We start from the raw sequence: 27,998 nt of genomic DNA, 5'->3' as shown, positions 1-27,998 counted from the left end.
AAGAAATAAGGAAAGTAGTGCAAGACAATGCTATAGATATGCTGGGGATATGTGAAACCAGGTAGAGAGGAAATGGAGAATTCAGTAGTGATGCTTTCAAAATAATATACATGCATAGCAGAGGTGAGAAGAGGGAAAAGAATGGGGCAGCACTAATTCTAAATTCCAAGTGGGCAAAACAAATATCTAGCTCATATGTGGTATACTAATAGTATGATATACTAATGATGAATAAAATTAAAACCATACCTACTGACTTGGTGATTATACAAGCTACAACATCAAGTTCACAAGATGATGAGATTTTAAGAATGTACAAGGATATTGATGAGTTGATTAGAATGACAAAAGACAAAGATAATATAATTATAATGGGAGATTTTACTGCTGTAATCTCACAATGACATGAAAACCACGGGGCATTTTGGTCAAGGATACATCAACAATATAGAAGAATGCCCTGTTTGGATGCTGCGATCAACACAACATGGTTATCACAAATACATTGTTTGAAAAAGGTGCACTTGGGAAGCACCAGGAAAAATAAAAAGGCATCAAATTGATTACATAACCTTTAAACAACGGTACAGGAAATAAATAAAATGCAGCCACAGTTCCCCTGGTCCAATGTTGACAAAGATAATAAATTAGTTATGGCAAAGTGCAACCTAAAGCTCAGAAAAATTAGAAGAGTAGTTAAGAATAAATGGCCAATGGAAAAACTGACAGAGGGAAGAAACAATGAGGAAGTTTAAAGAGAAGTAATTTAAAATAGCTGAGAAATAGGAAGAAAGAGTGAAGTGGAATGAAATGAAATGGAATAGTTGAAGTCCTGGGTAGGAAGAAACTTGAAGCTCAGAAACTTGGTTGAAGCTTGGTTGACAGAGGAAATTTTAAACTTAATCGAGAAGATAAATAATCGAAGAGACAAGAATGACATGAAAGAATACAGGAGAGTACAGAATAGTATAATGGAAAAATGAAGAGAAGAGGAGAGCTGGACAACACTATGGGTGAAGGAAATAGAAAAACATATCAAAGCAGGAAAACAAGATCTAGCACATCAGAAAATCAAAGCTCTGCATTATCAACCAAGCATAAGTTCAACAGTGATTCATGACAAAGAGGGAAGGTTGTTAGTAGATAATAAGGAAGCGTGTGAATGATGGAAAGAATACATGAAGGAGCTATACCATGGCAAAGATATTGCTATATGAGAAAATAATATTGAAATTAGAGAAAATGTAGGGACAGAAAGTGAGCCCCCAATCACTAAGAGGGAATTTGAGCATGCCCTCCAAAAGCTAAATGCTGGAAAAATGACAGGTGTGGATAATGTACCGGCTAAGATATTTAAACTTTTGGAATAAAATGAAAGAAAGACTCTTCAAAATAATGCGTGAATGTTATGAAAATGGGAGATACCTGAAGACTGATAAAAGAAAAACTATTATGAGACCAAAAGCAGGGAAAGCAAGATTCAAGCGAGAATTAATAAAGATTTGATATACAAACAATTGCCATTAGTGAGAAATTTAAATAATTAGCTTTCATAATTTTTCAAAAAAACAATTTCCAGGTTCCTAATCAAAGTAAAAAATGCGTGCATGCCGAACTGTCAAACAAGGGCAACAATTTATAAAACTTGGCTACATCAGTGGGCCCAACAATATTACTGCCACGAACTTTCTCCAGAAGAAAGTTTTCTGTCCACTTCTTTAGGCCAAATTTACAAATCTAACCTATCATTATTATATACAGGTAATTTACTGAACTATTAAAATCATAGTTAAAAACATTATCATTCTCTCTTTTTAAAATAAAACGACATAATAGTTATTCATAATGGCTGGATGAAAGATTTGGCCATGTTTGTTGTTGGTAGTTGCTAATACCAGGTGGTTCAAATAAAGACGATTATCTGCATCAATTGGGGAGAATAAGTTCAGAGATTCTATATTGGATAATACTTCACTTTATAGTTATTTAAATTTAGTTTTCCAATTTCTCGACTACTTACCAGCCATGCAATTCTTGTTTTTTCAGGTAAATACAATAAGGATAGATTTTACTTCCAACCAAATGTTTTCAAGGTTCATCCTTCTCTGTCACATGGTGCTGCAGAGTAAAATTAAAACATTTTATTACTTATATCTTTTATATTCAGATAAATTTAGAGATATCCTATCAGAAAAACCACAAATGTAGTAATAACAAGTGATTAAAAGAGGTTTATATAAATTATGTGGCAACATTACTTTTTTTAATGCATTTGAAAAAAGGAAGTTGCCGCACCCAATATATACATGCAAACACACATCCACACACACACACACACACACATATATATATATATTTCTATATATATATATATATATATTTCTATATATACATATATTTACACATATGTATACACATATATATATATATGGGTCATAGTTGTCCACAAGTAGTGGACTACCGACCAGTGGGCCCGGGCTTAATGCCTAGGCAAGCCTCTCTGGGCATTATCAACTCAACCCAAGCTGTGTGATTTTTTGGGCACCAAATATTCCTAGGAAACCATAGCCAGCTCAGGAAAAGGAACTGGCCCCCCTACCCTGTTGTGTGAATTTCACACGCCATTGGGCTTAGTACTGAGTGAACTCTACCATCACCTACCAAACAGACCTTCGGGTTGATTACTGTGTTTAAGGTTTTTTATATGCACATATTCAGGGTACATTCCAAAAGTAATGCAATTATTTTTTCAAAAGTTATTTATTGAATAGATTTGCACAAACACTTAAATTTCTTCAAAGTACTGTCCTTGGGCCTCTACACATTTTATCCAACTACTCTGCCATGACCGGTACGTGCCCTGGAAGGTGTCTTCAGGGGCCTCTCACAAGGTCTTCATCACGGCTGATATGATCTCTTCTATGGACGAAAAATGGGTTCCTTTCACGGCTGACTTAATCCAAGGGAACAAAAAGTATTCTGTTGGGGTGACTTCAGGACTCTAGGGGGGCGGGGCAGTGTTGCCACCTGGTGTTTTGGTCATGAACTTGAGGACTAGTAGTGTGTTGCCGCAAACAAACACCTTGGGCATAAGCTTGGTGCACACTTTCCTCATCGTTAAATCTTCATTGACAATGCGAAACACAGCAGTAGACGGCAAGTTAAGTTCATTGGCAACCATCTTGATACTCAATCAACAGTCAGAGTCCAACAAATGTTGAACACGAGCCACATTGTTGTCGTTTTTGCTGGTCGATGGCCGTCCAGCGCATTGTTCATCGTGAACCTCTTCCTGACCCTCCTTTAAGGCCTTTAACCACCTCGAACCTTATGAGTAGGATAGAGCAGAGTCTCCGTAAGCCTCACAAATCATTTTCATAGTCTCCTCAAGAGATTTTTTCAGTTTAGCACCAAACAGAATCGCATAACATTGCTCAATCGTCGAGTCCATTTCTTTCGTGACACGGTTGGCATGCAGAGGTTTAAAATAACTGATGTCCTGCCATTTCCACAGCTTGGAGAGCACTGAGACCGGTTTCACGGCAAGGCCTAATGTCCCCCTACTTACTGGTGGTTTGATGGTAAGTGGTTTGATCCCACTTCAACTAATCAGAGGGACCCCATTATCTCGGGGTGCATAATTTAACATCCTGTCAGGCAGATCGTGTCCCACACTAAAAATACTCTCTTCAGACCATACATTCTAATAAAACACTCTGCCTAATACCTACAAATTTGGATTTTATCATTGCTTAAAGGTGTTGCCCCTACTCATTTATATTTAAAAATAAGATAACGTTTACTTCGTTGTCCCAGTAGAGATATAAATCATGTGGTACTAAGTGTTAAACTTTTGTTTTGATGTTATGCTTTTTAACAGAAATTCAATGGTAAGAATGTGTGTCTCAACCGAATAAGAGGTATGACAAAAAATATGAAAAATCTTTAACTTTCATGTACAGCAAAAGGTGCATTTTTTTGTTGTATTAGTACACTTGTACCTCGCATATCTAGACATAGATATCCATATTGGATATTTCTTTACTGTTGTTAATTGTTGAGAAGGTTGCACACATTTTGGTAGACCCAGTGATTTTTTACACTAAGAAGGAATGGAATGAAGGTTTGCATTATGTGTCGCTTTAAGAATGCAGAAATTACAGAATCTGGCTCATGCCAAGCAATTATTCTGGAATGTTTTCGGCATCAGATGTATGGCAGCTAAATTTTCCATAATTGTTGAATTTTGTCCAAAATTAGTGCCACATGGACTTTGCTGGAGTTACTGAATGAAGTCAACAACAATCAAACACTCCTAAAAGGAGTAATTACAGACACAGCACACACAGGTGCGGCTATCACATTGAAACCAAGGCCCAATCACCCAAATGGAAGCTTCACGAAGAGCCAAGACCAAAAAAGCTCAAGTTCAATCGAATATAAAGGCTCTGCTGTTTTCTTAGATTTCAATGGTATAGTGAACTATGAATTGCCATTAGGTCATAAGATCAATTCAGAGAACTACCTGGAAGTTCTACATCATTTGCATGAAACAATCCCAAGAAATGCCTGGATTTGGGGTGAAACAACCCATGGCCTATGCATCACGATAAATACACTAATTCATACTTGACTGCATGTTAATGACCTTTTGACTAAAAGCTATACCATTAAGCCACCATTGCCTCTGTATTTAATAGGCTGGCTCCCAACAACTTCTATTCCCTAAGATAAAATTACCCATGAAAGGACAATGTTTGCCAATATTTTGGAGAAAGAGATGGAATCACTGAAGCACCTAAATGTAATACTGAAAATTGCATTCCAAAGGTGCTTCAAAGACTGGAAAAAACACTAGCACAAGTATTTTATACTTAATAAGCTACGGTGAAAGGGAGAACATTGATATTGTGAAGTTAGGTTAATTTCTATAGCCAATAATGAGAAACTAAGAAGGCTCGATGCCAAATGCCACTGGACATTGAACAGTGCAATGGTACCGACGCTCTTCTCATTGTCAAGCCCTTACTCTCACCATTGATGGTCACTGGCTGAACATTATGGAGCCTTCTCTAAGTTTCTTATTATTGGCTATAGGAATTAACCTAACTTCACATTCACAGTCAACAGCACAACTGTCCTCTTTCTAACATTAATATTGATTCATAAGTTGTAATCTTTTAAGAAAAAATTACTCCGATTATTTTTTCATCATATTTCTTATGTATTATGGCTATGCAATGCATTAAAGCATATCCACAAATCATCATTATCTAATCTTTACTTAAAGAACCTTAAGTACATAAAACAGCTTAAATATTGGGAATAACCCCAGATATGATTTATAAGGAGGAAGCTGAACACATTTCAAATGTACTACTACCACTATTTACATTCAGTACACTACAATATTTTGCCCAATGGTGGGGCAGAGACAAGAATACACTAGCCTTTAAGGTTGTCACTTCAGAAGGTACATTAACTTGTTTAGAACATAAAAGCAGAACTGGGCAAATCTAGGCTTCGGTTTCGCTTGTGGTATGATGGTGAAAATGAGCCAAAACTGATCAGCACATACTGTACCCATACTGTACCACCCCAACAGGGAATGCTGCACCAAGAATACTTGCTTAGTCATAAAATTTTAGTCCAAGCCTCTGATGTTCAATGCCAGGAGTAGCTTAGTAGAACTGGACATGTAAATCTTATATTGGCTTTAAGTAGCTGGAATGTGAAAGGTGAGCACAGAAAATAAAGAGAGTTGATTAATAAAATTGATATCAAGGCAAATGGATGTCATGTGTGTATGTGAAACAAGGCTCAAGAGGAATGATTTTGAAATTAAGGGAAAAGGTTAGACATTCATTTTTAGAAGTTGACCAGCGTGTCCAGAAGTCAGCAGGTGTAAGCTAAATTCTAAATGGGAAGGCTTACACTCATGTATCAAGATATTATTCCCTAGGCCAATCTGGGTTCATATGAAGGTTGGCATTCAGAGTTATTGTAGTTAGTTATGTAGGTAAAAATAACTAGTAAAAATAGAAGAGATAGGGTGAAGAATGAGTCGACCATGTAGAAACATAAGTGGAATAGATAAACCAGCAATACAACTTTAAAAGAAATGTGCTTTGCTGATTTGGTGATATTTAGGACATGGATGAGAGTTGGCTCCCACAAACAGGCTTGTTGTAATATAAGAGAAAAGTGAATAGCTTACGAGGAAGAAGTATGAAGGGTATGTATGGCTGAAAATCAAATTATGAAATTATCATGTTCATAAAGGAAATTCATTATCATAGTCCATCAAGAGTTTAAATACAATAAATTTACTTAACTATTAATTTATCTTTCAAGATGTGAAATTTTCTCTGTTACTGAAGTGAGAAGGTGAAGGTAGGTTTTTAACTGACTCAAAGAAAAAGTAAATTGCCCACTTACCCTCATCCATTAACAGCCCTACTTGGCACTAGTGTGTTATCTAGACAATCAGAGAACCTGGTTGATCCAAGGGAAAAAATGATACCAAGTCTTAATGGAATTAAAACCAAGAATTTCTTTGAAACTCTGAAATGATTAATAATTACAATAAGCGAGTGAGAATGGAAGCATGGAAGGTACATGCAAAGGAAAGGAGAGCTGCTAGCACAAGAGCCAAAGCCAAAACCGATTGCTCAAATTCATTAAGGTTTACTTGATGTTACAAAGGGGCTCTGTTGATATAACCATGGTCAATTGGTCAGTTTAAGAGAAGAGAGCTAAAGGAACTGCCGAAAAATCAAGATTTTACTGGACTGCATTCTAATGAATGATTTGAATGGGGTTTGTATGGGAATTTTTTTACTCTCCATCCATGGAAGTGCATATAATTCTATAAATATTTTAATGTATATCATTGAATAATTAGATGGTCATACTCTTAGTTCTTCCATTTCATTTCCAATTAGAAGAACAAGCTCTGTACCTATTATTTCAGCAAGTAAACATAAAGTGAAAAGGACAGAAAGGAAAACAAATGAAGTTCTAGGCATAGTGAGATAGGAGAAAGGTTTGTTGGGAGAAATCAAAAGGAGGAAGGAAATATGGATATAAAGCATTTAGGTTGGCAATGGGATGTTAAACACTGATAGAGGGGAGAATATTATTAGACATGTGAGGAAGGGGTAGAATTAGGAGAGGCGTGTTGGATGGAAGGAAGGTTGCGATGTCAGAAGAGGCAAGGGAATGTATCATTGTACCGCTGTCTAGGCTGTCCATCGAAAACCTACCTTAACCTATACAATACCGAATTAAAATAAACACGTGTAAAATTGTGATATATTCATTTTAGACCTTGCCATTAACTTCTTCTTATTTGTGGTATTGATTTGTCTTATGAATAACATGAGCATATTTTAATGGGTGGAGTCTAGCAATCAAAAATGATAGAAGCATTTGCATGCATTAATTTTTATCACACATTTACCTTGGATGCATGCTTCATTTGATGAAGCGAGAGCCAAAAAATCTTCCTTTGAAATGTTGTCCTAATAGGAACTTAGTTCTATTACAAAGTCTCTCCCCAAATTTTACTTCAACCCTAATAATGCTAATAGTGTAATGGTGTGAGTTATCTCTCATTTTTCACTTGAACAGTTTTGCTTTGGAGTTTTCATAACATAACCTGTTTTTTCCTGTATATCTCTGTTTATATGACAATCAGAAAAAGTGTAACCACTATGACTGAATGGAATTGAAATTATTGTTATAGCTACAAGATACTTATGAGAATCATTCATAAAAAGATCATTTGTTTACTGAAACTGATAACCATGAACATAATTTCATAATCATGAAAATCTTTGAGGTGGGAACATGCCAAGCAAAGGTAACATGAAACCCAGCCAACACACAACATTTAATTTATATAAAAGCATTAAAAAAAAACTAAACCATATTTTCATACTAAAACAGGTATCAAATAATTCCACAGCATAGGGATTATTTTTTTATTTTAAACACCGGACTTAAAGACACTCAAAACCCCAAAATTCACTTTGGATGCAATAACACAATTTCTTGAAGAATTTTGATGCAATGGTAGATTTCCTTTTAAAATGCAGGGTCTATCTATAAGATACTGTACAATATTGTTTTTAATCTCACCAATTAAGATTTGTTGAGATGAAATCACACCTACCAACTATCAACAGGCTCTTTAAGAGCTCCACAGGACACTCGTCGATGGTCATTAGAAAGCCTACACCAGGCTACTAACCTGGCGACTGAAGACTCATGTTCTCCTCAAACTATATAATGTTTAAGATAATATTTTTGTCAAAGAAATCCAATGGATTCTCAGGTCCATATATTCACCCTAATGAATGGAGTTTCAAAAACTCTACTTTAACTGGAGCCAGTGAGACCATTTTGAAAATAAAAATTTACTAAATTGAGGCCCAGCCCCAAGTTTCATTAGGTTAAAATATTACACCAAATGCAATTGAAGATTTCTGTTCAGACCTTTTTATAATATTATTTGGAAATAAAGCATACATAATTACTACATTAATTGGTTTATTAATTAATAATATAACTTCTTATTTACTTGTGCGAACAGAAGTCATCAAATTGTACTATATCTCAAACAGGTTACTTGCCGATAGGAATGACCATGGATATCCTTATTGATGATATGAAACCACAATCAGAGATTTCCACGGTTTCAAATGGCACACTTTTGCTCCATGCTCCAATTAACATGAAATATTGATCAAACATGTACGAAGACATCCTTGAGTCTTCTAGTCCTCTCTTCAAAACATTAATTGGTATACATACTGTTGAATTTCTTAAGCATTTGTAAACAACGTGCTCCACATTAAAGAACCCTGAAATAATCAGTGGGATGAAAATCTGCAAAGCACAAGAAGTGTTCATGCAAATGATTACTTTCACATTATGAAATAAACATGAATGAAAAGCTAATGTATCATACATCTGCACTGATGTTTCTTGGCAGGTGTGCTCAAATGCAGATCACCAATGCAAATAAGCACATATGTAATTTGCATTTAAAATCTCATGATTCGGAAAGAATTTCCTCAATTGTTTTGTCATCCTGTAAAGGTGATCCCCCAAGGGCAGGTTCATTCTCCAGAAACTCTCTCAGCTCCGACTCCAAGTCAGGAACCTCAACCTCCTCCACCACTCCACCAGCCTCGACTACCACTACAGACATCCCTCCACTGGAATTTCCACCCCGACCACTAACTAAATTTCCTGAGTTTCTGGCCATAGAGCTGCTTTGAGTGGCCAAATGACTGCTTACTGTCACGTTATTTGACAGACTGCCATCAACAGCACTAGGCACTAGTCCCATTCTCTCAGTCACCAGGCTACTTTGAACTCCATTCACATCACTAAGCCCACCACTATTCACTTGCATTTTGCAGAGATCAGACTTGTTCTCAGAGACTGCAAGAATAGCTCCTAATTCAGCGCAGGCTGCATCCCCTAATCCTGGAATTGTACCCAATACATTATCTTCATTATTTTCAATTATGCATTCTGAAGTTATGTGACTGCCACCAACAACATCCTGTTTCGTGATTATTTCAGTCTCTTTTGCGAAGAGAGAATTATCTTTGTTAGGATTGCACTGTTCAATACCAGTTCTCTCAGATGATCTTGTCTTTATATCATTCAACAAGATATTTGCAGATTCCCCTGGACCAATAATTACAGCAGACTGCATAGATGCTGATATGTCCGGATCTGCACTGTCGTCTTTGTCTATCTCCTAGAAAAAAATAAGTTCATAAAAATCAATAACTTATATGCATTGTTTTAATAAAACACTAATATTTCCAAATTACAAGTTTCAATAACTTATCCAGAATTTTCTAATTCATATGTCCACTTTTTCCAACTTATATGTGAACTAATGCACAGAAATCTATGCAACCCACCATGAAGCTATTACATTTTGATGTTGGACAACATGAATCAGGTAGTGCTCCCTGTGAGGAATAGAGCTCATAAAAAGCCTTCTTTCCAAAATTATCCTGCATTACAAAGAGCCTTATTCTATCCATGGTTCCCTTGATATTTCAGCACTTGATGACATAGATTTTGCAGTCAATAAACTCTTCCTATCACCACAGTGGTTCCTTTTGCCAAGTATAAATTGTGGCTTATATGTAAGAAGAAGAATGCTACTTTCAAGAGATGCAACTACAGAATAAGATATCCAGTACACCCATTTTATTTAGCCTCATATGAGTTATACTTGGGTATTCTTTACTCCCCAGCTATGCAACAAGGTGTCCTTCAATGCCCCTCCTCAGGTGGATCCCTCAATATGAATCGCCACTCATTAAAAATAACAACCTCCTCACCCTTAGGTAAGGGGTTCTCTCTAAAGGTTAGTCACTGGTAATCAGAGGTCCTTGTAACTAAGTGACATTAAAAAGCATGCATCTAAGATGCTATCATTCTTAACCATATCTAAAATAAGTGGCACAGTGAAGAGGAAGGGAAGGCCACTTTCTCTTGGATGAAGAAAGAATACACTCCAAAATTTAGGATACCAACACGTGTAAAGACAAGTGGAACCACTACCCCAACATTTAGCCAATATGGCAAAATGAGAAAATAAAACACCAAAAAATGATGGCTGCAAAATACCTCAAAGTTACTTGCAGAGTAACTATGTGGCAAGGGATGTAAAGACCAGCCATGAATTTGTTTGGTGGAAGAATTCAATAAGGAAGAAATTGGAAATAATTAGTTTGTGCATCAATCTATAAATTATTATCATTCATTGAGCAAGACAAAAAAAATCTACCCACTCAGAATTATTTCACCCTAATTCTTAAATTTTGCCCCACTCACAAGGAGGTAGGGGACTTAGATTATTACTTCAAATTTAAATGTATAGTTATGAAAGTGACACATTTTCAATATATTTTATCTTGCACTGAACCACCAGAAGCTTCCATTCCAGCCTAGGCATTCATAATATGATACCTTGTGTTCTTGATTGTCAGTTTTAATGAAATGGAAGGCGTAGCTCTCTTTTGTTCTATTCTTAATTCTTGTTTTCTGGGTTTAGTTCCTATTACTTGCAGCATATTCATTGCTGGCTGTAAGTAATGTGAATAGTATCTTTCATAAACTCTTTCATCCCTGCATTTAATAAACATGCACTCTACAAGCACAATCTGGAAGGCAAAATCATATACGAGGTCTGTTCAAAAAGTATTGTGACTTTTGTGTTTTTTCAAAAATTATTTATTTATTCATGAATATCTATTTTGTCCCCTTCAAACTAATCCCTATTAGATATTATACACTTGTGCCAACGTTTTTTCTGATCCTTGAAGCACTTCAAAAAATCATTTTTTGTGATCTTGTTCAGCTCCTCCTTCGATGCTGTCTTTATCTCGTCAATCATAGCGCAGTGCCATCCTTTCATGGGCCTCTTCAGTTTGGGGAACAAGAAAAAGTCACTGGCGGCCAGATCTAGAGAATAATACAGTGGCTGCGGCATTATTAGTGTATTTTTGGCCACAAATTCATGCACAAGTAACAATGTGTGAGCAGGGGCGTTGTCATGGCTCAAAAGCCAATTTTTGCTCATCCACAAATACGGGCATTTGTGGCGGATTACTTCGTGCAAATTGTGTAAAACTTGAAGGTAATATTCCTAATTTATCGTTCTACCCTGTGGCAAGAAATCATGATGCACCACATCCCTACAATCGAAGAAAACTGTAAGCAAAACTTTCACATTCGACCGACCTTGGCCCGCTTTTTTTGGTCTTGGCTCATACTGCAGCTTCCATTGGGATGATTCAGCATGTCATTGCCATAAACTCATGATTCATCACCAGTTATAACCCTCGGAAACAAATTTTGGTCTTCGCAGATAGTCCAACACCTCATAAGCAATGTTAATGCATTGCTGTTTTCGGTCGAAATTGAGTAATTTTGGTAAAAATTTCGTGGCAACCCCTGTCATTCCCAAATCATTGGTAAAAATCGAATGGCACAAACTAATCATTATGTTTAGGTCCTCAGCAACTTCTCTACTGGTGATTCAACAATTGGCCAATACTATTCTCTTCATTTCATCAATGTTTTCGTCTGATGTTGACGTGCTCAGGCATCCGGCACGCTCTTTGTCCTTCTCAGCCCTCTGAGAACATTTTGTACGACCGATAAATGTTGCTTCGGTCCAAGGTAGCTTCTCTATACACCACAGTCAACATTCGGAATGCGTCCACGCACTTAATTTCATTTTTCAAACAAAATTAGATACAGATTCTTTGATTCATTTTTGGAACAGGCAAAAATTGAACACAAGCCAAAACACGTCCAAGCAAAACAGCTGTCAACAATCAACTGAACATTCAAAATGGCAGAACTTTTCGGCATAAGTGAGAGACATAAGTACCAACATAATGCCACAAAAAAATCAAAAATCAAATAAACGTAACCAGCGGGAATTCAAAATTCGTGATACTATTGGAACAAACCTAATATATCATCTTCTCTTATGTCTTGCCAAGTTAGATCTGATAAAACAGGGAAACCAAGTATTTTGTTATCAGCATTGCTCATTTTGATAACTTCAAAGTGATTTATTGTAAGCTATTTGTCCTTTCCACCTGGAGGAAATAGACCATCAGATAATATATGAGCGGGTAAATCTGGGTATGCTGTAAAAATATGTCATGATGAGATTATCCCTTGGTGGTTATGCCGCGATATTTCGTCATGCATCTGCTGGCACTCATAGATGTCTTCAACAAGTTCACTTTCTGCCCAATAGATGAAACTTCAGACTTTTTTTTGTGTACCTAGGCATCTCGTAGCAAAGCTCTGTCGCTGCCTTGCAGGTTGTATTCTCATTGCCCCATGTCATATTTTTATATCTTCATTTTCTCCGATTTTCATGCTGTTTTATTTTTAATTTTCCCTCTCCTGCATGCATTTCATAGAAGGGTTGGATGTTTGAAAGAGTTTTCTTAACACTATAGGAAGGAGTTCCCTCAAACTGTAAAACCTGCCAAATTGAAGAAAGGAGAAATGCTGGTGGTATTTTGAGGGAAACTGATTTTGATGAAATGGAAGGACAAAAGAGATGTGATAATGTTGAGCATATTGCAGGGAACTGAGATACGTGAAATGGAAAATTGGGGGAAAAAGTGGTGAAACTAATTGTGGTATAAAACTACAGTAAGAATATGGGTGGGGTTGATAGAAGCGATGGACTCATGTACATGTACAAAATTGCAAGAAATCGACCAAAAAAATACTATTATAAATTTTTCGGCACTGATGGACATGTTAATGTCTAATGCTTATGCGATTAATAAAAAGAAAAAGGGAAAATTGAATCGAAAAGAATTTCTAATCTCGTACATTGAAATATTGATTGCAAAGAATGGAGAAGATGTCCAAGTAGTCCAAGGAAGGCCATCTAAATCCCCTAAGCCATCTCACCTTACCGAGAGACATTTTCCTGATACTGTCCCCCCAACAAGCAAAAAGTGCCCTGAAAAAAGATGTGCTGTTTGCTACAGGGTGGGGAAACGGAAGGAAACAAAATATTGGTGTCCTGATTGCTATAATGGTTTGTGTCCTGCTCCATGTTTCAGAGTATACCCTGCTGAAAATGATTTTAAAAAATATATATTCATTGAATTATAAAATAAATCTTTTTTTGTGAGTAAAACTAATAGATGTACAGCAAATTTAAAATAATGGTCATGATTTACCATACAATATTTTTAGAGTTTCATTTCTCTTCAACTTTGCTTCAAACAATTTCATTTTTTCCTGTAATTTTAATTTTTTTATTTGATTTTTACATACAAAGTGAAGTTTTTTTTGTGTAGAAATGACGTATTTTAATAATTAAAATATTTTTTTGCTAAAAGGGAGTGAAGAGTAAAATATATATAGAATGAAATGTTTGTGTTTAATCTTCTTACAACAAAAATAGAAATTTGTGCTCAGTGTGAAATTAAATGCCCACCATGTATTGGACATGGAAAAATCAAATACCCAGAGGAGTGGTTAAACATTGATGGGGCAGCAAGAAACAACTATTACTGGGGGCAACATACATTACTTAAAATGTAAATGCATCTAAATGTAAGTGACAGAATTGATTACCACAAAGCAGTTGATCCTAAACTTAGTGTTATGAGCTTCAATACATACAATATTAAAATCAAAATGAGAGGTGCGAATATGAATATGATAATGACAACTTGTAGAAGTTAATGGAATATCATAGGAATAATATACAGGCACACATATAAAGAATGTAAATTCATGCACTGGCCGAATATGGAGCTCATTCCTAGAAAGAATGAAATGAAGTATTGACGTGTAAATATCTAGCAGTCAGAACTGAATTCAAAGCAAAAAAAACATGAATGTTTATTAAAGGAGATTCTCCTATTCTTCTATATTTCTTATTAAATGACTGTAAATTAAAACTACTTCGACAGTTATAATGCCTGAAATTCTTCATGCTGAGGGTTGATATTTTGCTATCAATGGTAAGAATTTTCTCTGAACTGAGAGTGACCAAATGCACATGTTTTTCCAGTTACTTTATTCTATTCAGTACCAAATAAATGGGTTTCATGAAGTTTTCTCGGGTCTTCCACTGGGTCAGGGGTTCCATATTGGCCGATGTTTCGAAGCCCAACTCAAGCATCTACCCTGAAGACGATGCACAAGTCAGGCATCGAAAAGTCAGCCAATATGGAACCGCTGACCCGGTGGAAGACTGGAGAAAACTTCATGAAGCAAATATGCCGGGAAAGCACCAGATCTATATACGTGGGTTATCAATACCATCAAATTTCCACTTATGTGTGGGGGTATTATTTTTAAGTAAATATTACAAAGAATTAACTGAGATAAAATTTATGCTGCATATTAATTGATCCTGAGGAACATAATGTTGTTAATTACAGCTATTAATGTTGACTTGTTTTGTTTCAGGAAGCAGTGGATAGCGGTGACTCCCAGGATGGAGAAGATATTGAAAGGTCCAGTGCCCAGCTTATCCACAATAAAATAATGGCCACTTATGGAAAGGATAGCCCATCATACCACACAGTTGGGAGGTGGGAAAGGAAGTTTCAAACAGGCAACATGTCGCTTGTGGGATCCAAGAAGTGGCAGACCTTCACTCAAGGAAAATGCTGCCACAGGGAAAGAAAGTGGAGGACTTTATTCTATTAGACCAAAGAGCAACTATTCAAATTATCAAAAATGATGAGACTGATCTTAGCTATGGCAGTGTGTGCAGATAAGTATTGATAAAGAACTGGATATGTCAAAGGTTTTAGCATGCTAGGTTTCATGACCAATGATTCCTCTTCAGAAGCAAAATTGGCACAACCTGTCAAGGGAGGTATTAAATCTTTAGAAGCAAGATTGAGGATTTTTTCGGTCATCTGGTAACAATGCATGAATCCTGGAACTAACAATATGATCCAGAGACCAAAGAGATGAGCAAAAAATGAAAGCACAGTGAGTCACCGCCCAACAATAAGGCTAAGGTGCAGAAGTCTGCAGGGAAGGTCATACTACTGTTTTTTCTGGGCTTTTCATGGAGTCATTTTAACCGACTACCTGGAGACAATCACGGGTCTCTGTTACTGCACACTGCTGAACAAATTGTGTAAGGCTCTGAGTAAGAAACAGCATGGTGTGATCACCAAAAGTATCTGTCTTCTTACCAACAATGCACCTTATCACTGATCTTGAGGTGAAGTTGAGGAAATAAAGTGATGTGGCTTTGAAATTTTGCCACATCTGCCTTATTCTCCTATTCTCATTCCAAGACACTTTTTCAAATTCCCAGAACTCAAAAAACCATTGTGGGGTTGGAGATTTGACAACAAAAATGATGTTATTAAAGAGGTGGAACAATGGCTTTCAAAATCTGCTGAGTTCTACAATGACGGCCTTCAAAAGGTCAAGAAATGCAGAGAGGAATGTATACCTCTGACTGGTGATTACGTAGATAAGTCTTAGGAATAACAAATAAAAATTAAGTTTCAAACTTGATTATTTTTTAGTAATAATTTAAGTTTATGATATCTCCTTGTACCTTTTAAAGTGTGATTTACCAAATTGAATACTTTGTGGCCTATTATGAAAACTTCGCAGACTTCACAGTTTTCTTCAGAGATCCAGTCTCCATGCCCAAAAACTCAACTGACCACTTGACTTCAGTCTTTATATTTTTGATACAACAATTAGATAACTATGTGAAATTGACCCATTTTCAAATTAGTCATGAATTCTCAATATTTGTTTTCTATCAAAGGATATTTTCTCTAACAAATTGTGAAAATCAATTGCTCTGAACTAATATTAATTATTAAGGTAACATTTCTAATCATCAACCCACCAACTGATACACTCTCAAGCCTAAAATGTACTCACAGTACTCAAAGAATCTATGAGCAACTCATACTTTGAAATTTATCTCAGAATCATTTTAAAATAGTTTAGAATGCCTATCCCATGGCTGTGCCACTAACTGACATTTCATTAATTAGTTGCCTCTAGTGATCAATGTCACAATGAATTCGAATTAGCTTTGGCATAGTAAAACAAAGTACTGAATATTTGATTGGGCAGCTATGGAAACATCTTTAAACACCATCATTCCCTTCTCAGACATTGCAATGTTTGCTTTGTGCTTTTTGCTCTTACTATGCTTTGTCATGGTTTCCCTATGCTGCCATGCCACTCTATGATTACAATGTTAACAAAATACTGTTACATTAACCGATACATATAATCTTTCATACTCAAATTGACCTATATTCATTGTATTCGGGCATAACTTTGTGGAAATCCATTATCACTGAAGTAAAAAAAAACAAAATGATGTATCTCTCCACCAAATTTTATATCATTAGGTACGACTCGTTTCAACACATCGGTGTCATCCTCAGGTACCAGAGATACCTTTTCTCATGTACCTGAGGATGATGCCGATGAGTTGAAACCAGTCGTGCCTAATAATGAAGAAATTTGGTAGAATGATGCATTAGTTTGTTTTTTACTTCAGTCAAATTTACCTATCATATCAGAGTCCCTCACTTCTAGAAGAAGAAGAAGAAAAGGTCTCTTTCACAAGGGCAAGTGAAGAATTCTTACTCCTATGTGAATATAATTGAACCAAATAATATTAGAAACAAGTAAGATATTAACATAAATAAAATATGAGTGTACTCAGCTGAATGCACATTGGTTAGTCAAGACAAGGTAAAATTAGAAGATATCAGCATAGGGAATAACCCACATTTATTAGTCAAAGGCATGAATGAGATACTGAAGGACAGGTTGTGCATGCAGTAGTGCATTCATGTACACTACTAACACTGTCTAAGAGATATATTACATGCATTTCATGAGAAGAGCAGAAAACATATTCTGACGTTTCCGAGGGTCTGGCTCTCACAAGAGACAATACTGAAAATGTTTGATTAGGCCTTGAAATGTTTGCCTTGTTTGGCCAAGTCAGTGAACATTCAGCCATAAGCTCTGAATATGATTAAGATAATTTTGCAACCCAGAATTTTACTTTACCTCTTTCACTGCCATAATTTTCTCTTCTCCCTGAATATCTTTATTTGGAATCGATTCCTCCACTTTAATGGGCAGATCTGCATCTTCTTGATGATCTTCTTTTATAATGCCTTCATGAAGTTTAGACACCATTCCTTCAGCAGTTTCGCCAGCATTATCACCACCCAAAATTCTACCATCATTTGATTCAATGATAACCTCATCCAATGAGCCAGATATTTTCACATTGGATGGCATTGTTCCATTTGAAATTGAAGGGTTATTGGAGGATGGTTCAACTCTTTGCAGAGGGGCTTCTTCCTCTTCATCATCATCATCATCAATTATTTCTTCACAGATGTTTAATGAAGAGTTTGCTGCAGCTGCAAGCTTACCAGTTCGGACAGAGGGAGCAACTCCCATTGCTTTCCGAATGGCAGGAAGGGGTGCAACGGCTTCAGGGTGTACTTTTTTTGCCATATCTGTTAAATTTTCAGTTATCTTCTCAGCTAAAGTGAAAAAATATAAGATAAATGGTTAGCAGCAAATTCCATCAGAGTAATTAAGCATGAAAAAAATTAACTCTATAGTTTCAGGCAGGACTTGTGGAAATCCATGATCATGAAATAATGAAATAAGGTTTATCTTTTCACAGATTTTTATTTCATTTATATTTTTCTCCCCAACCCCTCCAACCCTCTCTCCTCCCTTCAAGTCCATTGCCTGGCTCTCTCAACAACCTACAGACCCATAACCCCGCCCTCATTACCTTCCCCATCTTCCTAAACAACAACTAAACAATACCTCACCCTTGCCTACATATGGTACATATTTACGTGCTGGATATGGCTTTTAACATGATAATGTTGCTTTTGCGACAAAACTGGTTGTGATGAAATAAAAAGGGGAAAGGTTATTTGGTTTTTCCATCACTTTGTGATGAATAAAAATGAATAGATAACAAAAGGGCATAATCACATACTGAAACTATGACCTAATTTTTTAAGGCAATATAAATTAGGAATACTCCATTAGCCATTTACGGACTTAAATATGGGGGAATAGACAAGAATATATTAAGGGGATCAAATGTGGCAAGAACTTTCTGGGAAAAATGTAACCCAACAATATGCTTTCCCATTATGCTCCAACAGCTTGGGAAATCAGAGCACATATCAGCATTAACTGTTAGAGCATAATTATGTACAATAGAAGTGGACCTGAAGTCACCAGGATGCCAGAGATAGGTATACTTTTCAAAAAAGTGAATGCAGTACTATATCCATTTTGCTAAATAATGCTCTCTTGACTTCAAATATACCATTAATAGAAATACATGCCACACCAATGCTGACAAATATTAAATGCCAACACTAATGATATTATCAAATTGGCTAGCCTTTGCTAAGATTAAGTACTAACCAATTTTTGGAAATCGAAAACCAATTTTTTTGAAGACATCAAATACTTTGTTTGATCCTACACCCTAAAGTTGTGAAAGAAATTGGTCTTAATCTTTTACAGAAAACTAAGCTTCTTTTTTAAACTTTCCTGATTTATTTAAAGAATTCACAAATCCTAACAAGCTATAATAGTGACATATTTAGAACTCTCTTGACTTCCATAGTAAAACCTTAACCCCTCAACCTGGGGTAAAGGTCTTACTGTCTCTCTAACTGCATTAAACTATCCTGAAAGCTGAACTGATTTATGATTCATATATTATTAAAATGAAATTTAAAACATGGAAATGCTACCCAATTTGAAATGCAATTTCTATTTGCATATATTAATTTCTTAAGAAAGACTTACTCTTCTATATGCTGTACATGGCATGATGTACTTCAATGTCCAGTGCCACTCAACTTACTCTTACAGAGAGACCTTGACTGCTACCAAAACAGCATTGGCCATTAATTAATTCACCTTGATCAAACCATTCTTCATGTAATTCATTATTATGAGTAAATCACTAACTCATATTTAAGCCATAAGAAGAAAGCAGTGCAAAATGCCACTGAAGCACATGTAAATCAGCAGGCTCATATGATTGACTACTCTGACATCACCACAAATACCCCCATGAATAGTATGAAATTTCATTGCTGGTCTTCTTTTAATGATTGACTTACTTGCTACCAGGAATGTTACCACTGATCAAAGGCAATGACAGCTAATGGCCATCATGGAGTACAAAACACACAGATGGTGAAGTCAGAGGCCCCTAAAAAGCCATGTGCAAGCAAAGACATTGCCCAAAGAGAAGTTTCTCTGCTTAGGATACCTGTTTTAGTATGTTTTGATGAGTAACCTAACTGCAAACGTTCAACAGATTCACTGAGAAAAATCTTTTGCAGCCCTGTTTTTCCTCAATCTTAACCCGAACCCTTATTGTTCAATTTAAAAAATACAAAGCCCCATCAAGAAAATAATTTTTATGAGCAATGCTCATATTCCAAGTACATTTTTAAGCAGCTTACCCAAATGCACTTCCATTTCTGATGGTTTAGGGACAAGGGCCAAATGGGCAGGTGGAGGTTGACTTAGTCTCTCTCTCTGAACTTGCTCCAATTTTCCTATAAGGTCACTAGTTTGATCCAAACCTCTTTGGAGAGCTTCATTTTTGAAGTCATTTTCTGTCAAAGGAAAACAAAATTCAACTTATAAGAAACTAATATCAGTTTCAAATGCACATAAAAGGTCAGTGTAGCATGATATAAAAGTAGACAGTTACCAGAGGATTCAGTTATAATAAATAGCTATTTGACAATGGAATTCCGAAAAGGAAAGGCAGGATGTTGAATATACTTATTATTACCTTTATAGTTATGAATTCCCACAGCAAACTCATGGTAAATTTCATATGGAAGTCATTTATTCAGCTTTTGAGTTACAGAAACCTCATCATGATTGCCAATTATTAAATTTTAATGGAGTCATAATTAGTTATGCCCACAGTTCTATATCCAAGACAACCCATTTAACAATTCCAAATTCCCTGACTACTCAAGATTATTCCACATTACAGGCAAAAAATGTACAGATACTAAATTATTATCTTTGAGATTGTATTCAACAATTAGCAAAATGAACCTCTGATAGCTTTATTACTAATAATTCCCTAATTAAGGCATCTAATTCTTACCAACATTATCCAGAAAAGAAACATCTATCCCAACATCCGATAGTGTTTTGAGTGCTTCAAAATCAATTTTTACATCATATGGATCTGTAGAAGTTACTGCAGAAGAAGTGGTAGATTCAGATGTACTCTGTGACACATTAGGTTTGGGGGAAAGGTTTTCATTGGGGTTTCCTTGAGCACCACTCATATTTTTCTCAAACCCCTGAAAATAACGTTTATATCGTCCTCCTTCATCGTCCGGACCACCTTCCCCCCTGACCTGAAAAATCAATAAAAACAACATTCATTAAGTCACCACAAATTAAATACAAGTGAATGGCATAAGACTTAATTATTTATATTTTTACAAACATATATATACCTTTCTTCTGTGCTCCTCCAATGTACTCATAGTTCGGCGATGCTCACCTCCAGTTACAATATCTAAAAGATTGTCCACCATTTTGAGTGCATAATCACAGTCTTTAGCAAAATCCAGTATGCTACAGAAAGGAAATTAAAATTACGAATCAAAGCAGAGTCGATCGGGCAGTTACACTAGAATAGTCACTAATGAGTTTCTCCAACTTTTGATGCAGAAATGTAGCTACTATATCTGATTTTAAATTAATATTTACATGACTATATTTAACATTGTATTATTGAGGGGAAGTGTTTGCAGAGAGCTAAACATTTAACTTACTGAGAAACTAATAAGGACATTTATATGTATTGAATAGATCAGTGCAAGGAAATAGAATAATTTCATATACAAGGAAAAAAAAGAACTACATTAAAAATTATGAGAATTGTCAGAATGTAGCAAGGGTAAAGCCTTTACAGACCACAAAAGGCTAACTAAATACTTAATTTCCATATGATATTAAAAAGAAACATAGCACAAAGATACTTAGAGGAGTAAGAATACAAGAAAAGCTTTAAGGTAAAGATATTACGCCGGCAAGCTTTTAACTAGAAGGGTGTAGTGATATAGATGGAGGCAGATTAGATTTAGGAATACAAGTGTGTAAGATGGAAAAAGATGGTAAGGGAAATGAATACAGAAACCAAGTATATTATCCCTGTGGATTAATGAACAGTTTAGAAAAAATAGGAAGGGATTAAATGAATTCGTACATAATATTTATGAGGAGAAAATTTGGCCAGAAGATTTCATCAGATCAAATTTGATTTTTTTTTTAAGTGAAGTGACAGTATGTAAGGACTATAGGATAAATTTAATTTCACATGTAGCAAAGGTTATTCCGAGAATCATCAAAAAATGAGGCCACATAGCAGCGCAAATTTACCCAATTTACCCAAAGATACCTTTGTATTTAGAAACAAGCGAGGAATGCCTTCGCAGTAATAAGAACATAATTAGAAAGTAACATAATCAAGGTGTCTCTATGTACTTCATAGGTAACTTATTTGAAATCTAAACATTAATCAAATGGCACAGTTAAGGGTTATAAAGGGAAAACGAGGATGGGCAGTGAGGTGAATGTAACAGGGTTGCCATTATTTCCAGTACTTGTTAATGTATATGCTGATGAAACATTGAGGATGGCATGGGAAGGGCTTGAATTTGGAATAAAAGTGGGAAGTAAGTTGATCTAGTTACATTTGCAGATAATTAAACAATTGATTAGCAGCCAAGGGATTGCAGTTATTGTTGAGGGCTTTACAAGAGCAATGCAAGAAGTATGGGACGATCAACTACAAGGCAAACAAGGTAGTAAGATTCTCAAGGAGGAGAAATAGCAGGCAGAGCAGTTCACATATTTCGGCAGTATTTTAAGGGGAAATGGGGATGAAAAGGACAGGAGTGGTATTGCATTGGTAAAAGAAGCATTTACTAAAAGAACAGAAGAAATTGACATTATGTATGCACAGTAAAGATGTAAAAAAATTATTATTAATGACTTAAACATTGAGCATAGAGATGTATTGATTTAAAACCTGGCCTTTGAAGCAACAGAATGAGTATGAATTGAAAATTTTGAAAAGTGGATCTGGTGAAGAATTGAGAACAAGTTAATAGAGGAAGAATAACATGCAATTTTAAATATAGCAGGCTAAAAAAGTTACTAGAGTAAATTTGAAAAAGACTCAACAAGTGAGACAAGTGGGTAGGAAAGAATGTTAAGGAAGAGGGTAAAAGAATGAAGATTGGAGGATCTTCAGAAAGGTATGAAGGGAGATGGAAGTTTCAAAAACTGAAGAGGGAAATAGTCTCAGACCAAGACAAGGAAGTTCTTGTGATATGATCAACATATAATGATCATCAGAGAGCATCCAAAACCTATCTTTAATAGTTAAAATACCTGGAATACAAACATTGAAAGGAATTACCTCTCAGCATACTGAACAGCTGTTTCATCTCCATACGTCGAATAAACCAAATCAGACTCATCCTTTGTTAAGTTAGCAAAAGTAGAGTCATATGATGGGGCATAGGACCCAAAAGAACCATAGTACAATGGTTTCACTGCAAATATCAAAACAAAGTGGGTTAATAAATGTATTAAGGAAAGACTTACGAGGAAACATATTACAGATACAGTAATGCACAATTTACTTATGCCCAATTTATATCCACTCAATACATGCAGGTCAAAATTAATGCAACACTTTTTAATATTCTGAAGTATTTTTCTTAGAAAAATGATCAAAAAATGACTTGTGGACTGCCAATGCCTAACCCACAGAGGAGTGGAAAAGTGAGGTGGGGAAGGGCTCAAAAAGTACTATTGGCATAGGGTAAAACCCTAGCTGATCCAGACTCAGCAACTCTGGACACCCACATAATTTGGACAGCATCCAACTTTGTAGTATGGCTTACAAAGGGATTTAGAGAGGCAGCACTGATGCACTCTGCCGAAAAATACATTTGGCTTGTAACTTGCTACAAATGTGGTTGAAAATAAATACAACTCTTTAATTATGGATCAATTTTTCAGAGGTGCATTTCATATGACAAATAAACTATAGATTCAAGGGTAATCTGATAAAATCTCAGCCTGATGATGAAAATTACAATTTATGTTTTCAAAAAATTTTTATTTTCCCTTTAATAACATTTCATCCAGATTTGTTCCAGGGCCATTATCCCATCTCTGTAGTGTTCTTTCTGAAGTGTGGCAAAGTACTCATCTACAGCCGCAATTGCTTCTTGATTGGACAAAAATGTTGACCAGCGAGAAAATTAAGACGTAGAAGTCCAAGTGAGTCAAATCTGAGGAATAGGATAGATGTTCCAGTGCTTCATAATGCAAATCCTACAATTTAACCTTTGCCAAAACATGTTAGTGGGCAGTGTATTGTCCTGATGGAAAATTTTTCCTTGGCAAGACAGATTTGCTTTCACCAATGTTTCGGTCCAATTACATTTGAAGGTTAGAATAGTCCTCCCCAGTTATAGCTTAACCTTTTTCAGATACTCCATCAACAGAATTCCCATCACATCCCAAAAAATTGACATCATTACCTTCCCCGCTGTCTTCCCTTCTTTGGAGCTGAAGAATCAGCCTCTATCCACTGCAGGGAATGTTGATTCAAGGCTGGTGCATAATGAACGAACCATGTTTCATCTATTGTTACATATTGATTTAGAAAATCACTTATTTTTCGTAAAGCATGCTAAGCACAGTGGAAACATAGAAATGTCATCCAAAATGTGTTTTTAACCTATAGTGAGCACGTGTGGCACTTATCTAGCACGAAGCTTTGTCATGAGCAAAGGGGGGGGGGGGGTTCGCAAGGTCCAAAATCAAAAGTGCTTTTACTCCATTTTTTGGGATTGCCAAAACATTGACTTGGTATTCCACCACTTTAGGAACTAAGTAACTGCGGAACTAGTTTGTTGTGATAACTCTGGTAAACCACGTATTTGCCAAATTCCTAAAGAGTACCACGAGTTACTTCATTATTTTCCTCAGAGGCCAGGATGTCTTCAAAACCTGACTATCCCTGGCTTTACATAGTGTATGCTAGCCAGGGTTTACTATTATGTCATTTAGTTTATATTTTGCTTTTGTAGTCATGGTTGTGAAGTTTTCCCTCCCCTCTGTTTTATCACTCGTGATGGCTGGACTTTTATATAGAACACCTATGAAACGTGTCTGGTATATTATAAATAGATTGAAGTGATCCAAATTTTTTTAATCAAATTGTGGAGAACCATAGTTGGCCATTTTGATTTTAAATGACAGTGACTCTTTTGGTCCCAGCAATTTATTAAATCAAGATTCTACTGTACCAGTTTTGGCTGCATTTCTTCTATCCTCTCGAAAACCCTGAAGTTGGCCAGTGCCATGGGTGAGTTTGCCTACCAGGGCACCAAGAGATACTGGCTTTTCATTCGTTCCGGGAGCAACTCCATCTCCAGGAATCAGAACAGCTAATGATGTCGTTCCATCACGTCTCTGGCGTAAAAATCCCATCTAAATGACCAAATGAAAAAAATTAATTACCAATTATATAACACATGATCATATACTGTCACCAAGTATAGTAAACATATTCTTAAATACCATGTGCAATATGATATGGGTAATTGCTAATAAATGAATAATTAAAATTTCCTTTCCCTTGGCAATTCATAAGCTAAACACACGTTTTTTATCCCTCTGATAGGAACAACAGGTGAAAAAGTCTTACCTTTGCTCCAGCACGCTTCAAAGAAAGTTTGTGAGCAGCATTAGCAGCAGCTTTCTTAGCTTGAGCAAGTATTTCCTCAGGGGTCATATCATCAACAATTGCCTCAAATTTACTCCTATTAAAAAAAATGCAATCATAATTGAAAACCACATACTATCTAATACAAAAGTTATAAAATATTACTTTCAGTATTTATAACTTCCAATCACAATTAAAAAGTAATATATTCTAATCACAAATTTTTTTATGGCTACAAAGTAAACCTTTGCAAAATAGGACTGTGGGTGAGGAATACAGTTTTCTCACAATATGTTGGCCAAAATCTACTAGATTCCTGCACAGGTGGGTCTAGTGCATCTTAGATAATATGGTGGACAGCATTTCCTCTTAGGAAAGGTATGCACGGACAGATATCCAAATGGGAAAAGGCAAGTGGAAGGGAGAGCAGAGGAAGCTGGTTTCCTCGACTTAAATTATTAAGCTAATTGCATCTCCTAATTTGACAACAGAATGCAAATATAGTGATACATACTTTGCAATAGGAAAAATGTGTATGTTCCATTCATCCTTGTGAATACAAAACCTACAATATATTTTTTAGATTGAAATTGATTTTAAATATTTAAGAAGATAACGAAGTTGGCGTGATGCTTTGCATAAATGAGTAAACAATCCAGGTCCTTTATTACACCCTCATTTTGAATACTAAGCCAAGGTAAAAACACTGTCTGAGAATGACACTATGTGAAGAAATGTTCACAGTAGAAAATGGGCAGTATTAGATGAAGCTCTTTCCCTTGATAGACAACATTTTTATTTTGCCTCGTACATACCAAAACTAGCAACTGTGAATGATGCCTGACTAACCTGTAGTCCTCTTTTCCACTCTCTTGCACTTATTTCCCCTTATGTGCTGTAATCAGCCAAGTTAGTGCAAATAGACTGTAGACCAAAAAAGTTCACCTCATCTGAGAACAGATGAAATCTCACACTTTTCTTACATGAAATTCGACAGTAGCTGCCATTAATTAAAACTTGTTAAGCACATTACCATGGAAATAATTCTATTTGTCCCAAATGAGTGGGTGCTTTTCAGTACAGGTTTCATTACTAGTGAATGCTAACATGATTGACCAAACAAAGTTTGCTCCAATATTTTATATGCCCTAGATCAGATAAGACAACACAACAAGACAACAGCCAAGACTCTTCAATATATACACACTTCAGGATTAAGGATTTTTATATTGCTAAGCTAGACTAAGAATGCTACAAATTTCAAGGAGTAAAAACTATTTGCCTTGATCAAGATGTTACTGTCACAGCATCTACCGAAGTTTCTTTCCATTTGTATAAGCTAGCCTGTTCATAGGGCTTTTGAGTTTATACAGCCTTAAGGCTCCTTTACTCATGCTGCTCAACATAATGCTTTGAAGCAAAAGTACAAGGGGGGACCCAAAAGTAACAGGAATTGAGCTGCGGTGGGGAGCAAGAGTGGGGGAAGCATTTGTTTGCTGGTCGTATGTCAGAACCACACCTCCTGCATCAGTATGCACAGCGCCATCTGCCGGATGCCCGACATCATCTAATGGTCTCAGGCGCTCATTTTTTACGATTCAGGGATATTGATTCAAAAATTGTCCTTCGTTGTCAATGTGAATGAAAAGACTATGCATCAAATCCCTGAGGATTTCTACTGTAAGTTTTACACCATTAAAATAAGACAGACACTTCCCAAGGCCCCCATAGCAATGCAAGTTGAAGGTTACAACTTGCTTTTGTTCTACTTAAAAAAAATGCTGCTAGACAAATCAATTATTTTCTGACTTTCAGAAATTTTGTTACTGTGTATGCTAAAACCAATCATAGGAACAACCAGAATGAAATTTATGGTGAATGTTCACGTGCTAGGAGTTGTGCCCAGTGAGAGTGATGCCATGCCACCACATTTCTTTGACAAATGGGAAAATATTAACAAAAACATTTATTTGCATGTTCTGACAAATGTAGTGAAGTCGTGGATAGAAACTTGGTCATCTAGAAGGCCACATGTTTTCCAGGCAGGAAAGTGCATCAGCCGACGCAAGTCATTTGGTGCAAAATTGGTTGTCAGACAACATTGACATGTTTTGTTCCAAAGAACTCTGGGCCTCTCAAAAGCCCAGATTTGAATCAATTGGACTACTTGGTGTGGGGTGGGGTCGAAAGGGTAACCAACGAATCTAGACATCCAAACGTTGCATCATTGAGGGCCATTATAGAAACGACAATTGCCAATGTTGGCTGTGGTGTGTTAAAATAGGCCTGCAAATGCTTCAGATGGAGAATAGAGACCGTAATTCAAGTAAATGGGGGACAAAAAGAATAAATTTCTTGTTTATGACCACACAACCACTGTAGTACAAAACAATTTGTAAACATTTACATTTTTGTAATAAAATGTTTCATTTGTCTGGATTTTTGCGCTGAACCCGGTAGAATTCTGTAAGGTCATGATCCCAACATAAACAACTTGCAGCTCCATGTAGAAAGAATCTTTACACTATTGGAGGTTGTTCATTTAGGGGTCACCAGATAAAGAGTCTATTCCATAGTATACAGATTTCTATTATATGAA

The 27,998-nt window shown here is 36.0% G+C and overlaps 1 protein-coding gene across 1 annotated transcript in view; it reads right to left on the bottom strand.

Annotated features, from left to right (window-relative positions):
* Positions 1–7,871: 7,871 nt before the first annotated feature.
* Brd7-9 (Bromodomain containing 7/9) overlaps positions 7,872–27,998 on the bottom strand; it is a 35,814-nt gene continuing 15,687 nt past the window's right edge. Inside the window, exons 6-13 of the mRNA XM_071587190.1 lie at positions 25,382–25,496; positions 24,981–25,164; positions 23,075–23,210; positions 21,102–21,222; positions 20,741–20,999; positions 20,076–20,231; positions 17,617–18,104; positions 7,872–9,778 (exon numbers count right to left, since the gene is read on the bottom strand). Coding sequence (XP_071443291.1) covers positions 9,059–9,778; positions 17,617–18,104; positions 20,076–20,231; positions 20,741–20,999; positions 21,102–21,222; positions 23,075–23,210; positions 24,981–25,164; positions 25,382–25,496 — 2,179 coding nt within the window. The 3' untranslated portion in view covers positions 7,872–9,058. The remainder of the gene's footprint in view (positions 9,779–17,616; positions 18,105–20,075; positions 20,232–20,740; positions 21,000–21,101; positions 21,223–23,074; positions 23,211–24,980; positions 25,165–25,381; positions 25,497–27,998) is intronic.

This window comes from Hetaerina americana, unplaced genomic scaffold (genome assembly GCF_022747635.1).
Source record: "Hetaerina americana unplaced genomic scaffold, ioHetAmer1.1.p SCAF_3, whole genome shotgun sequence".
Taxonomy (NCBI): domain Eukaryota; kingdom Metazoa; phylum Arthropoda; class Insecta; order Odonata; family Calopterygidae; genus Hetaerina; species Hetaerina americana.
Note: the sequence above shows the minus strand (reverse complement) of the source record. Positions and strands in the feature narration are given on the sequence as shown.